Source organism: Amphiprion ocellaris, chromosome 20 (assembly GCF_022539595.1).
Source record: "Amphiprion ocellaris isolate individual 3 ecotype Okinawa chromosome 20, ASM2253959v1, whole genome shotgun sequence".
In the NCBI taxonomy this organism is placed as follows: domain Eukaryota; kingdom Metazoa; phylum Chordata; class Actinopteri; family Pomacentridae; genus Amphiprion; species Amphiprion ocellaris.
In genome coordinates this window covers 3,235,517-3,247,803 of record NC_072785.1, presented here as the reverse complement: position 1 = coordinate 3,247,803, position 12,287 = coordinate 3,235,517, and the positions used below count along the sequence as shown (strand labels likewise).

At 39.4% G+C, this 12,287-nt stretch overlaps 2 protein-coding genes across 2 annotated transcripts; both read left to right on the top strand.

The window, feature by feature from the left end:
- Positions 1-1,471: 1,471 nt before the first annotated feature.
- Positions 1,472-6,174, top strand: tmem151bb (transmembrane protein 151Bb). The gene is made up of 2 exons (XM_023293904.3): positions 1,472-1,919; positions 2,515-6,174. The coding sequence occupies exons 1-2, from the start codon at positions 1,842-1,844 to the stop codon at positions 3,922-3,924; spliced, it is 1,488 nt and encodes a 495-aa protein (XP_023149672.2). The 5' UTR covers positions 1,472-1,841; the 3' UTR covers positions 3,925-6,174.
- A 1,631-nt stretch (positions 6,175-7,805) lies between these two features.
- Positions 7,806-11,704, top strand: mtres1 (mitochondrial transcription rescue factor 1). Its single transcript, XM_023293905.2, has 4 exons — positions 7,806-7,882; positions 9,401-9,842; positions 11,107-11,179; positions 11,271-11,704. The coding sequence occupies exons 2-4, from the start codon at positions 9,421-9,423 to the stop codon at positions 11,451-11,453; spliced, it is 678 nt and encodes a 225-aa protein (XP_023149673.2). The 5' UTR covers positions 7,806-7,882; positions 9,401-9,420; the 3' UTR covers positions 11,454-11,704.
- The last annotated feature ends 583 nt before the right edge of the window (positions 11,705-12,287 follow it).

Below are 12,287 nucleotides of genomic sequence, written 5' to 3'. Positions count from 1 at the left end.
TTTTGTTTTTGTAAGTTTCTCTCTTGTTTCTGTCATTCTGTGTCTTGTTTTTGTCATTTTATGTCATGTTTTTGTCGTTTACATCATCAAACAGTTTTCCTAAAGAATGTGTAGAGCAAAGCTATGTCCTCTCTTCTATTTTTTATATTTTCATCACATTGTCAACCTTGATTGAATGTCTCACTCGGCCTCATATTATCGGGATCAGACTAATTCTTTTGACTTTTTAATTTTTTTTTTTCATCAGCAAGTTTCTCCTCTTGGTCAGCAGGAACAGTTACCCTGTAAAAAATGTTTGTAGATTTTGCGGTGAAAAAGTGTCAAACCATGACAGTAAAAATCTGTGAGAACAGTTTGGTCCAGCTGATATAACACTGAATCACCGTAAACAAGGCAATCAGGAGAAAACTGTATTTTTTTTCCTCTTGAAAAAAATGTCTTTACTCTTGCATAGTTATTTAATGGCAAAATGCAAATCAATACTATTTTTGCATTTATTTCTCAAAAGAATACAATTTTTCACAGACGTACACATTGTTGTGCTGATTTATTTCATGTAAAAATTACAGTTTGTACCAGTCAAATTGATTTACTTTTGTGCTAATAACGGACATATGCTCTAATAATTATGACAGCTAGAACCGTGTCATTGCTAAAAATACCTATATTTAATGTTAAATACACAAATTGCTGTGCTGATAATGGAAAAATGCTGTAATGTTTATGTCACACATTTTATTTTATATGATATTTTCATGTAAATTTTCAAGCTTTTAAAGGTTACAACTTTTTTTTACAGTAAAATATTGAATAAAGCACATTTTTGAAAACGTAAAATCAACAATATCAATACATTTCTTTACCGTAAATGAGGAAAATGTGTCACTGTAATTTTACAGCAGCGTTCTGGCGACCACAGCTGCAGGAATTTTACCATAAAAATAATTTCTTTTTTTATTTTACGGTGTAGCTAAAGCTCTCTATCTAATTCAACTGTTTTTTAAATTTCAGTTGTCAACAGTGCAATATACACCACTAGAGTTGAGATTAATTTCGTTCTACAGTCTGTGTGTATAGTGACAATTATAGCATTCTATTCTATTCTATTCTATTCTGTTCTATTCTATTCTATTCTATTCTATTCTACTCCTGTGAAAAAACATTAGCATGGACAAGGTAGGGTTAACAAACAACAATAGCATTAAACAACAATAAAACATTTATAATAAGACTATTTTTACCATTGATGTGTAATCTGAGCCAATCAACCCTTTGATAGTTTATTACCTATTATTGATGAATATGGAGCAGAAAACTGTAAAAGAGAAGGTTTATTTTTCAAACATTTTGAAGCCCAAATGTCCTCCAGTCCTGGAATGACTCTAATATTTGCTGAGCTTATGAGTTAATGAGGAACACATGATGATAATTCCCCACAGTGAGGGCGGCTTTTAGGTGGACTTCCCCTTTAAGTGGCAGGTTTATGCAACACCATCTCCTCTACACCTGCTCCATCAGCACCATCTCTCCGACCCTGGCAGCCCTCCACGGACCGACACCTCCTGCCCATCCTGACGGACACCCGGCGGCCCTGAGGGGGGGGGGGACGTCCACCCAGCATCCTCTCCATCACGGTACTGCGGCACTGACAGCTACACCGAGCAGGATGCGGGCTTTCCTGTAGACACACCCCCGCTGTTTTTCCTCAGCACACGGCCATTTACCGAGGCTCTCAGCGATCGGCTGGGCTGTGGATGAGGGTGGACGCAGGTCTGAGCCGTCGAGGCTGCAGGTGCTAGAGCTGTTCCTGCTCCACGCCCCGCCACAGCTCCAGCAGCACCATGTCTCCTCCAGCATCGGCTGCCACGGCCAGCGAAAGCAGCACCACCACCGCGTTGGAGGAGGACACCAGAGACGAGGTATGTTTCCTACCAGCCTGCAGCCTTTTGTTTTGGTCTGCTGCTCAGAGCTTGTCGCAGAGCTGTAGTGAATCCATGTGCAGGCTGGAACACTGCAGGTGGATTATTGGACATTTCAGTTTTATTGTTCTATTGTTTGATATGGGCGGATTTCTACAATCGTGCAGGTTGCATAAACAATGAATAATTTTCGGGTGAAATTCCACTAGGTGTGTGATTGTTAATCATCTCTACCTGTCGTTCACCTGCTATCTGCTGTGGCCGGCCTGTAAAATCCTTCCAGCTCTGAAACCAGACAAACAACCCTTTCAACAGAGCTACAAAATGACACCACATGTCCTCAGTGGTTAAAACCTCTCCTATTATCTATCATTTGCAAACTGATTATTTATTTATTTTGCAAGTAATTTTCTAATCTCTGGGTGTTACTACAAGAGTGCATGACCTGCTCATTAATTCTAGTCTCATTAAGCAGACGCTCCTGTGTGCTACAGATGTTACAGTGATGCAAACAAGCAGTTCAGTGCTGATAAATTATATTCAGTTTTTTTAAAATCACTTTCTCATTTGTTTTTTTTGTGCTTTGACTTGGCAGCAAAGACCCCTGAAGCAATCTCTGAGCAAGTCCTTATGTCGGGAGAGCTTTTGGAAATGCCTGCTCCTGTCCATCCTCATGTACGGCTGCATGGGAGCAATGGTTTGGTGTCATGTCACCAAGGTGACCCGCCTCACCTTTGACAGTGCCTTCAAAGGGAAATCCATGATGTACCATGACAGTCCCTGCTCTGACGGCTATATCTACATCCCCCTGGCCCTACTGGGCATGCTCTATCTGGTCTATCTTGTGGAATGCTGGCACTGTCATGTGAAGAATGAGCTGCAGCACAAGGTGGATGTGGAGGGCATCTATGAGCGCATCCAGAGGATGCAGCAAGCTAAACCCTGCATCTGGTGGAAGGCCATCAGCTACCACTACGTCCGCCGAACTCGACAAGTCACACGCTACCGCAATGGAGATGCTTACACGAGCACCCAGGTCTACCATGAACGCGTCAACACCCATGTGGCAGAAGCTGAGTTTGACTATGGTCACTGTGGCGTCAAAGATGTTTCCAAACAGCTGCTGGGCTTGGAGAAGTCTGCTCTCACGAAGATGCGGTTCACCAAGTGCTTTAGTTTTGCAAACGTAGAGTCAGAGAATTCCTACCTGACACAAAGAGCCAGGTTCTTCACTGACAACGAGGGCCTTGATGACTACATGGAGGCCAGGGAGGGGATGCACCTGAAGAACATTGACCTGAAGGAGTACGTCATGGTGCTGTCTGACCCAGAGCACCACCCCTGGTACCTGTCCCACTATGTCTTCTGGTTCGCCTCCTTCCTCACTTTCTCCTGGCCTCTCCGAGTCTTCACAGAGTATCGCACTGCATATGTGCACTATCGCGTCGAGAAGCTTTTTGGGCACGATTACCTCCCTGTTACCCCATGTGATGATCGGCCATATTGGCGCCGCATCCCTCGTGTTAACACCATCGACAGCACAGAACTGGAGTGGCACATTCGCTCCAACCAGCAGCTGGTGCCGAGTTACTCAGAGGCCGGCCTGATGGACCTGGCCCAGTGCCCGTCCAGCTTCAGCGGGATTCGTCAGAATTGTGAGCGTTGCCACAGAGCCATCAGCTGCTCCTCGGTGTTCTCCAGGAGCGCCCTCAGCATCTGTACCGGTGCCAGCTCCCGCATCCCCTTCAGCGGCAGTCGCTTCTCGTTGACGCGGCGCTACGGCTCCCAGCGCAGCTGCTTCTGGAGGAGCGGCAGCTTGGACGACCAGGAGAGTCCCAGCGAAAACACCCGCTGTCTGTCAGAGCGCCTCACCACAGACGATGAGGAACCCCCAGACTATGAGGACGCTCTTTGCTACCCAGTGCTCATTGTCCACTGCAGTGAGAACTGCCACAACCACAGATCTTTCCACAGAAACGGCTCCTGTGTGGAGACTTCTCTATGACTATGCAGTCACTGAGAAACACAGTGGTGTCTCTGTAGCATATGAACACTTTGGACATCAGAAACTGTGTGCAAACAAGTCTTAATGCCAGATACACTGATTTGTGCTGTATCGTCATGTTATTAGAAAGAATTGCCTGAATCCTGAATGTGTGAATCACCAAAGCAATAACAGTGGTCAGTGAGCAGAGAACAAAGTGGCGGTGGTTTGAGAACAGACTAAGACACACATACAGAAAATAAAATCTGCTTGGCTTCCAGTAAAATCCAAGGAGACGACTGTTACACTGTACAGCTTTGCCATAGCTTTTAAGATCTCATATGTAGCTACGGTACATATGAACCTGAAGCTGCAGTTACCTCAGAAGACCTTTCCAGTGGTCATGATGAACAGGTTGAAGTATCTCATGTTCATTCAGTGAAACCTCACCGTTGGGGCTGATTTTGATGAATTTATTGTCAACAACAGAAGGAAGCAGCGCTGACAAGTCTGACCTGCTTCTAATTACAGCAATAACTGTGAAGACAAAGACTGAAAGGAGGAATACCAATCCAATATGTTGTGCTTATGCATATCACAGAGACCCTGATCACCACGGAAACCTCCAATTCAGAAGACACAACTGTTGTTCTCACTGTTCAGCCATTCTATGATGTTTTTCATGACTTCTGTGTTGTGCTGTAAGTTATTTTTTGTGTACTACTTTTTTTTATCAACATGCCTCATGTACTTCTACATTTCTTGAATGCCTTTTTTAAAACAATTTCAGACAACAGGTATAAGCTTATTTTCAGATGTGAGTTAAAGTGTTGGTGGACGGTTGTTCAGACTACAAACTGGTTGTGTGGTTGCGTTGCATTCTGGTGTGTCTTTGCTTCTTCTTCGAAGGACTGATCCTTGTTTTGACTGTTGACTGTTGGTGCTATACGGCAGCTCCAGAGAGAAGCATCCCTTTCTTTTGGATGTTCGATGACTGACGCTTCAACACGATGTTTACAGTTGGTGCTTTTGTAACATTTTTGTCCTTCAAACCTCCACAGACATGCTGGAATCAACTGAATGCAATGATGCCAGGTCGCAGTTTTGGTATCTGCAAGGAAAGTAGAAACAACCAAACAGAACGAGCACAGCTTAGCCGGATTTTTGCTTTAAGATTTGATTCATTTGTCTTGACTGACCCAGAAACTGACAAAAATAGTTGGAGCACGAATACTGTCCAGTCACATGAGCCTTTACCTGGACCGACTAAAACATGTTATGAAAACTCAATCACCCATGATCCGTTCAGCAAGTACATGAATGGTTTGAACGTTTTGTCTTAAATTAGACTTTTTTGCTGCCTACTGCCACGACAAAACCTGCCTGCAACTGTGGTACAAATACATCGACATGTCATTACATTATCACGTGGACAGAAAAGACGAGGACTGGTTTATATTCAATCTATAGTTCATGTGGACCATCTGTCAAACAACAAAACACAGGGTGGATTTAGCTGCAAAAAAAGATCATTAAATGTCTGAATTGCATGATTTCCTTCTTCTGAGACACTGTTAAAACCATCAACATACATGAATGTAAGCCACCAGCATATATGATATTCTGTAGTATATATGTCCATTATGTGTCTATACTAAAGGAATAATGTTTCATTTTTAATATGTACAATGATTATTTCACTCTTTAGTGTGTACTGAACCTGCTCACAGTGTTAAACGAGTGTGCACCAACATGTTCCCGAAAGAGACTTTGGATGTTGACTTATCTTGGAGATCTCTGACTCTTTTGACTGGAGTTTACAGCCAGAATATGCAAGGATGTAAATGCACTTACGTTTACACACCAACACTATACGAACTTTGTAATGCAGACTTTTTATAGCATCTAACATTAACTTATTGTATGCATTCGAAGCACATAACATCTTGTTTTTACATTGTTTTCAATAATGTAGTGACTCCAGTATTATGCACTTGATGCAAGTGACACAAGACATTATGAATTGTAGTGGAGCTGAATGTTGATGTAAATTTCTCTAAAGTAATTAAGTATTCAAGCTGATAAAATTACAAATACACAAATGCTCAAAGAAGTTTACTGTAAAAAGTTTCAAATGTTATTGTCATTATAATCAAATGGGCTGTATAAATAACTTGGTTACCTTTCAAATTATGTATTTGAACTCATCTTATGCTGGATAAATAAAAGTTGCAATAAATGTCTGGGTCACACCCATGTGTAGTTCAAAAATGTGGCTGGTTTGGATTCTCAAAGACACTGGGAATATCTGGGCCAGAAGAGTCTGAAGCAAGAGGAAATTTCCTCTGAAAACGTGCTGTATGTCACAGTGAAAAAGCACAGGTGTAGACAATAAAATAAATGTTGGCTGAATTCTGCTGGAAAATCCATGAAAAGTCCAGTTGCGTGTCATCTAACCGCTGCATCAATGGAAGGATTCAAGTCAAGGAAATCAGAGCTTGTAGGAACCAGTTAATATTATTCAAGATCAGCCTGCTTTAGTTTGATTGCGGATGTAAAAATAGTGCAGAATCTAAAAAACTGATTTATTTTACATGTCAAAACTTATTTTTCTTTTTTGAATATCTTGGAATATATTATTTCTGATTAATTCCAGGTATACACAAAATATGACCGACAAAGTCTCTCCGGCACTCTGTATGTAATTTTTTACTTTTATGTCATGCTGTAAAAAGGACATAGTCCTGAAATTGGATCATGTTGATATCAATTCTGAATTAATATTGTTGATTGGCTTCGTCATCAGCTCAGTTTTTTTTACTTCAGTAGCCTATATACCTGTAGTTGCACTGTTTCTGTATATTTGGGTCAATATAAAACTGCGGGACTTTTTGTATCATAGTTGACATTTTTTGTTGTTTTCAGGCCTAAAATAAACATGGCCGCCTATAACCAACACTACTTTATATTAAATAAGTCAGAAAGCCTTGGAGTCTGGCCAGTCTTTTCTTCAGGAGGAAATGACATCATGTGGAGCAGGTCATGTGATCTGGAATTAACACACTTCCTGGAGAGGTGTTTTTGTAATGGATAAACTAGCTGATAGTGATTTCTCGGACACAGATACAATTTGTTATTTTCCATGTAAAATTTGACATATTGCCAAAAAATAAATATCTGTCATGATTATCTCAACTTAATAAAAAGATCACAATCAAAACTATTTCTGAATCAGCTCATTTTATTATTGTTTAGCTAATTAGAAGGTGGTTGTTATTAAATTTGGACAGTTATTTAGCTGATATCCAGTCATTTTTTATTAATAAGTGATCGATTCCATAATAAATAATTATAGAATTTGTAAAGACATGATCATAATGAACATAAAAAACATAGTTTTTTTGTAAACTTTTAATAAAAATGTTTGCAAGATATATCCCATGGACTTCAAAAGTCCCTCAATTATAGATGGACTCATTTAATATTTGTACCTCAGTGTGTATGAGTAGATGCAAATGATGTTTTAAAAGGTGTATTCTGTAAACAGGTTAGTCATAGCACTAGGTAGAGTCACACAGAACTGAGAGTTTAACCCTGGTTTGTCCTGCGGGTCAAAATTAACCCGTTTTAAAGTTTGAAAATGTGAAAAAAAAAAAAAAAATAAAATTCACGGTGAAACTTCTGATGTCCACATTTTCAACATTTTTGGGAAATCTTTGAACATTTTTAGTGGAAAAAAAAGAAATGTTAAAAATTTTTCTTAAGAACATTCACAAAAAAATCACATTCACAAAACAATCAGTCAAAATCCAGCGAAATTCGCTGGATTTTGGTTGATTTTTTTGTGAAAGCCTTTGAGCCAGAACACGTGCATCCTCCGTCCATCGGTAGGTGGCAGCACATCTAAACCTGCTGCTGTACAACTACCGCAGTCAGAGCAGTGAAGGAGCGCAGTGGGCAGTGAAAGGTTACTCTGTAGGTGAGTGTCCTCCTAAATACTACCAGCATGATGTCATTAACTTCATATTCAACATGCTTCTCTGATCACAGACTGGCTGTACTGGGTTTACTGGTCTGGAAGGTCGCATGTGAGGGAAATAACGAGTCCACGAGCTCACAGAAGTAAAGTAAAGCTAACTAGCTTTAGCTGCAGCAGCCTCCAGATAAAACGCTCAGACACTAAAAGGAAGTTAGGACCAGACATTATATTACACAAACAGCAGCTACTCTCTAAAGACAAGCTACAGCGAACCACAATCACAGACTGTATACAATCTGACCACACGCCTCCTGAAAGTCTGTTGTGTTTACCGACTGGTGTCAGCCGACTAACTTCCGGATTCAAAAAAACCCATTAAAAAATAAATAAACCTCAGGTTTTTTTTATTTTAATGTCATCGTTGTTTTACAGAACAATTAAAGCAACAGTTTTTGATGGTAAATATTTTTTTACATGAGCGACGCAGGGTTAAAATGAAGTGGGGCTTTTATTTTGAAGGTCACGCTAAATTTCTTTAGTTGTGTAGCAGAATTAAATCCAAATAACCTTTATAGACTTAGTCGACATAATTGACGACGTCATATTTTTAAGCGACACACTTTTTAATTTTTTTAAAACTCAAGTCAAGTATATGAATTGTTTTCTAGTAACGGTTGCGTCATGACGTCAGACGTTTTGGCTCCAGTCATTGGTCAGATTTAGAAGCATGTTAGCTGCAGCACAGTCTGGCTCCAGTAAATGTAAAAGTTTCCAAAGACCAAAGGCTAATGAAATTGTCACTTACCTTTTTTTTGGAGCAAAGATAATTGTTCACATTAATTGATTAATTTATAGAATATTTGATAGATTAATTAAAAGAATTGTTAGTTGTTATTGGCAGTCCCTGAATCTTTACAAATGAACATAAGCCACACACACAAAAATCGCATTTATCTACTTATTTATACTTATACCACATATTTAAGTATATAATAGTTATATTATGGGGTGAAATAGGACATTTAGTGAAACATGCCTAAAATTGATTAACATCATAGACTGTTAATTCTGATTGGCGAGTCATTTATTCTCAAGTCTTAAAGCAGAATTCATAGCGCAGTTGTCAGCTATTTAATTAATCGCCAACTATTTTGTTAATTGATTAATTAGTTTGAGTATTTATTGAAGAAAGCAAAGTCAGTTTCTCTGATTCTGGCATCCTAATTTTGAAACTGTTTGGTTTCTTTACTCCTCTCTGACTGAATATTTTTGGGTTTTGCACAAAACAAGACTGTCATGAAGATGTTTTGAGAATGGAAAACGCTGACGTTTTAGGCCAAACAACACATCAATTAACTGACAAGGAAAGGAATCATTACTAGCAGTCCTAATGCACATTTCTCAACAATGTGGTCAATTTACTGACATTTCTTATACCACAGTGATTCTGACACATTAAATTTGTCACAACAAGATCAGTAGTTTGGCATAATGTTTCCTAACCCTCCGTTTTTCCAGTGACTGGGTGGAGCGCCAACATGCAGAGTTTGGTGGTGCAGGCCCTGGCCATGAGGCAGCTGGGAAGGCTGAACGCTTACAACGCACTGGCTGCTGGATACGGACTGAAACAGACCGAGTGGTGTCCTCGGACCATTCATACCCGCCAGCTGTGGGGCTGCTCGGCTTTCCCTGCACTCGGCTGTCACAGGCCGGCTCTCCGCTGCAGAGACGCTGTCAAGACTTGGCCTGTTCACCATCTAAGGTTTAAAAGCAACAAGAAGAAAGACGCTTCCAGAGCAACGCAGGAGGATGAGGAGGATGAAGATGAAGAAGACCCAGAGGCCAGCGATTATGAGGATGTGGACCCAAACCTACCAAAGGACTATAAGGACATGGAGAAATATGTGCAGTCTTTCCGCTATGATGTTATCTTAAAAGCCGGCTTGGACATAGCACGCAAGTGAGTCACGGCATGCTGACTGATCCCACAGGTCTACCTTGAATTTAAATTATGGTTTAAACCAAGCTGAGTTTTAAAAGCAAAAAGAAAACGCTGGCTAAATATAAATATATATGGGCTGACACACAGCACTTGTGTTTTATAAAAGGCCACATCAGTTCATTTTCAGGGTTTGGCATTATTTCTCTAGAGCAGGGATGTCAAACTCATTTTAGTTTAGGTCCCACATTCAGCCCAATTTGATCTCTAGTGGGCCGGACTAGTTGAATATTAGCATAATAACCTATAAATAACAACAACTCCAAATTTTTCCCTTTGTTTCAGTGCAAAAAAACACAGTTATGAAAATGTTTACATTTAAGGCACCGTCTTTTTACAAAACATTATGAACAACCTGAAATTTCTTAAGAAAAATAAGTGAAATTTCAACAATATTATGCCTCAATTTATCCGTTACACATTACAACTTACAGATCAAAGTGTACCTACAAAGCCACAAAACATTTTTACTTTGTGATCAAAACAGCTTGTCATGGTCTAGAAATTATTTTAAATTTATAGTTTTACAAATTTACAACTTGCATTTAATGTCTTCTCTGTAATTTTTACCCTTTGCAAAGTTGCCCCGTGGGCCAAAAGTGGCCCCTTTTGGCCCACGGGGCAACTGTAGTATAATGGCCTATTGGTTCAGCTTTTTGTGTTTCTTGAAAAAATGAAATGGACTACCATTCAAAAGTTTGGGGTCACTTAGAAACGTCCTTGCTTTTGAAAGAAAAGCAGTTTTTTTAAATGAAGGTAACATGAATGATAAATCCAGTGTAGACATTATTAATGTGGTAAATGACTATTCTAGCTGGAAACAGCTGATTTTTAATGGAATATCTCCATAGGGGTACAGAGGAACATTTCCAGCAACCATCACTCCTGTGTTCTAATGCTACATTGTGTTAGCTAATGGTGTTGAAAGGCTCATTGATGATTAGAAAACCCTTGTGCAGTTATGTTAGCACATGGAGAAAAGTGGGAGTTTTCATGGAACATGAATTTGTCTCGGTGACCCCAAACTTTTGAACAGTAGTGTGTGTGTATATATATATATATATATATATATATATATATATATATATATATATATATATATATATATATATATATATATATATATATATATATAAAGTATAGTGAGTCACAGCAAACAAGGACATCAGGATGTTTCCCTTTTGTAAAGCGTAGCAGAGACTAACCTCCCTTTGTCTTTTAACAGTAAAATTGAAGATGCCTTCTACAAAAACAAGCTCAGATTAAATGGACAGAAACTCATCAAGAAGAGTAAAACGGTGTGTGCCAAATGCTTCTTCATATTATCACGTATAGATAGGCTGGTCTGAACCTTCATTTGTTGTAACTCATATTTTGGTCTTTATTCAGGTCAAGGTTGGAGACACGTTGGACCTGGTGGTGTCAGAGAACCAAGAAACAAACACCGTTTCCTTGATGAGAGTCATCCTCCGGAGAGTCTTCAGTGAAACCAGCAACACAGAAAAATACAAAGTAGGCGTAAGGCGCTGGAAAGTTCTTGAACTTCCCAAGGATGAGGCCTTTAAGCCGTGAACTTGCATAGGACAATACTGACTGTAATACGACCAGTGAGGGCAACACGCAGAGAAATGCATGCTGTCAAATGACTGGCATCTGAATGGTCGCCAAGAAGCTGGATTCAGAACGGATGACAAAGGCATAAAGGTTAACAGTTCTCAGTGGTTGCACACATTAAGTAGCTGATTGGGACAATGACTTTTACTGTGGACCTTCCTCCTCTATACTGTGTTCCCCAATAAAGGTATACTTTGAGCTTCTGAAAATCACGTTTCCATGACTTGATTGATGTAGAGCAGAGGTGTCAAACATGTGGCCTGCGGGCCAAAACCGGCCCTCCAGAGGGTCCAATCCAGCCCTCAAAGTGTAAAAATTCCAGAGAAGACATTAACTGCAGATTGTAAATTAGTAAAACTATAAAATAATTTCTAAATCTTGACAAGTTTTTATCATAACGTAAAATACTAGATTGTTCATTTCTCATTTAGCGTCTAATTTGTGCAATATTTTGTGTCGTTTTTGTGACATTTTGTCTTGTTTTTTTGTCATTTTGTTTCATTTTTGTCCTGCTTGTGTTTTTTGTCTTGTTGTTGTCATCTTGCGTTTTGCTTTATTCGTTGTGTTGTGTATCATTTTTGTCATTTTATGTCCTTTTTTGTCTTGCTTGTGTTGTTCGTCCATTTTTTTGCCGCTTTGTAACTTTTTGTCTCATTTTTTGTCATTTTGTTTCTCACTTTTGTTGTTTTGTGTCTCATTTTTGTAGTATTTTGTCTTGGTTTTTGTCATTTTTAAAGTAAAACACTACATCGTGCAGTTCCAGATACCCGAAACTGAATATTTTGTTCTTTT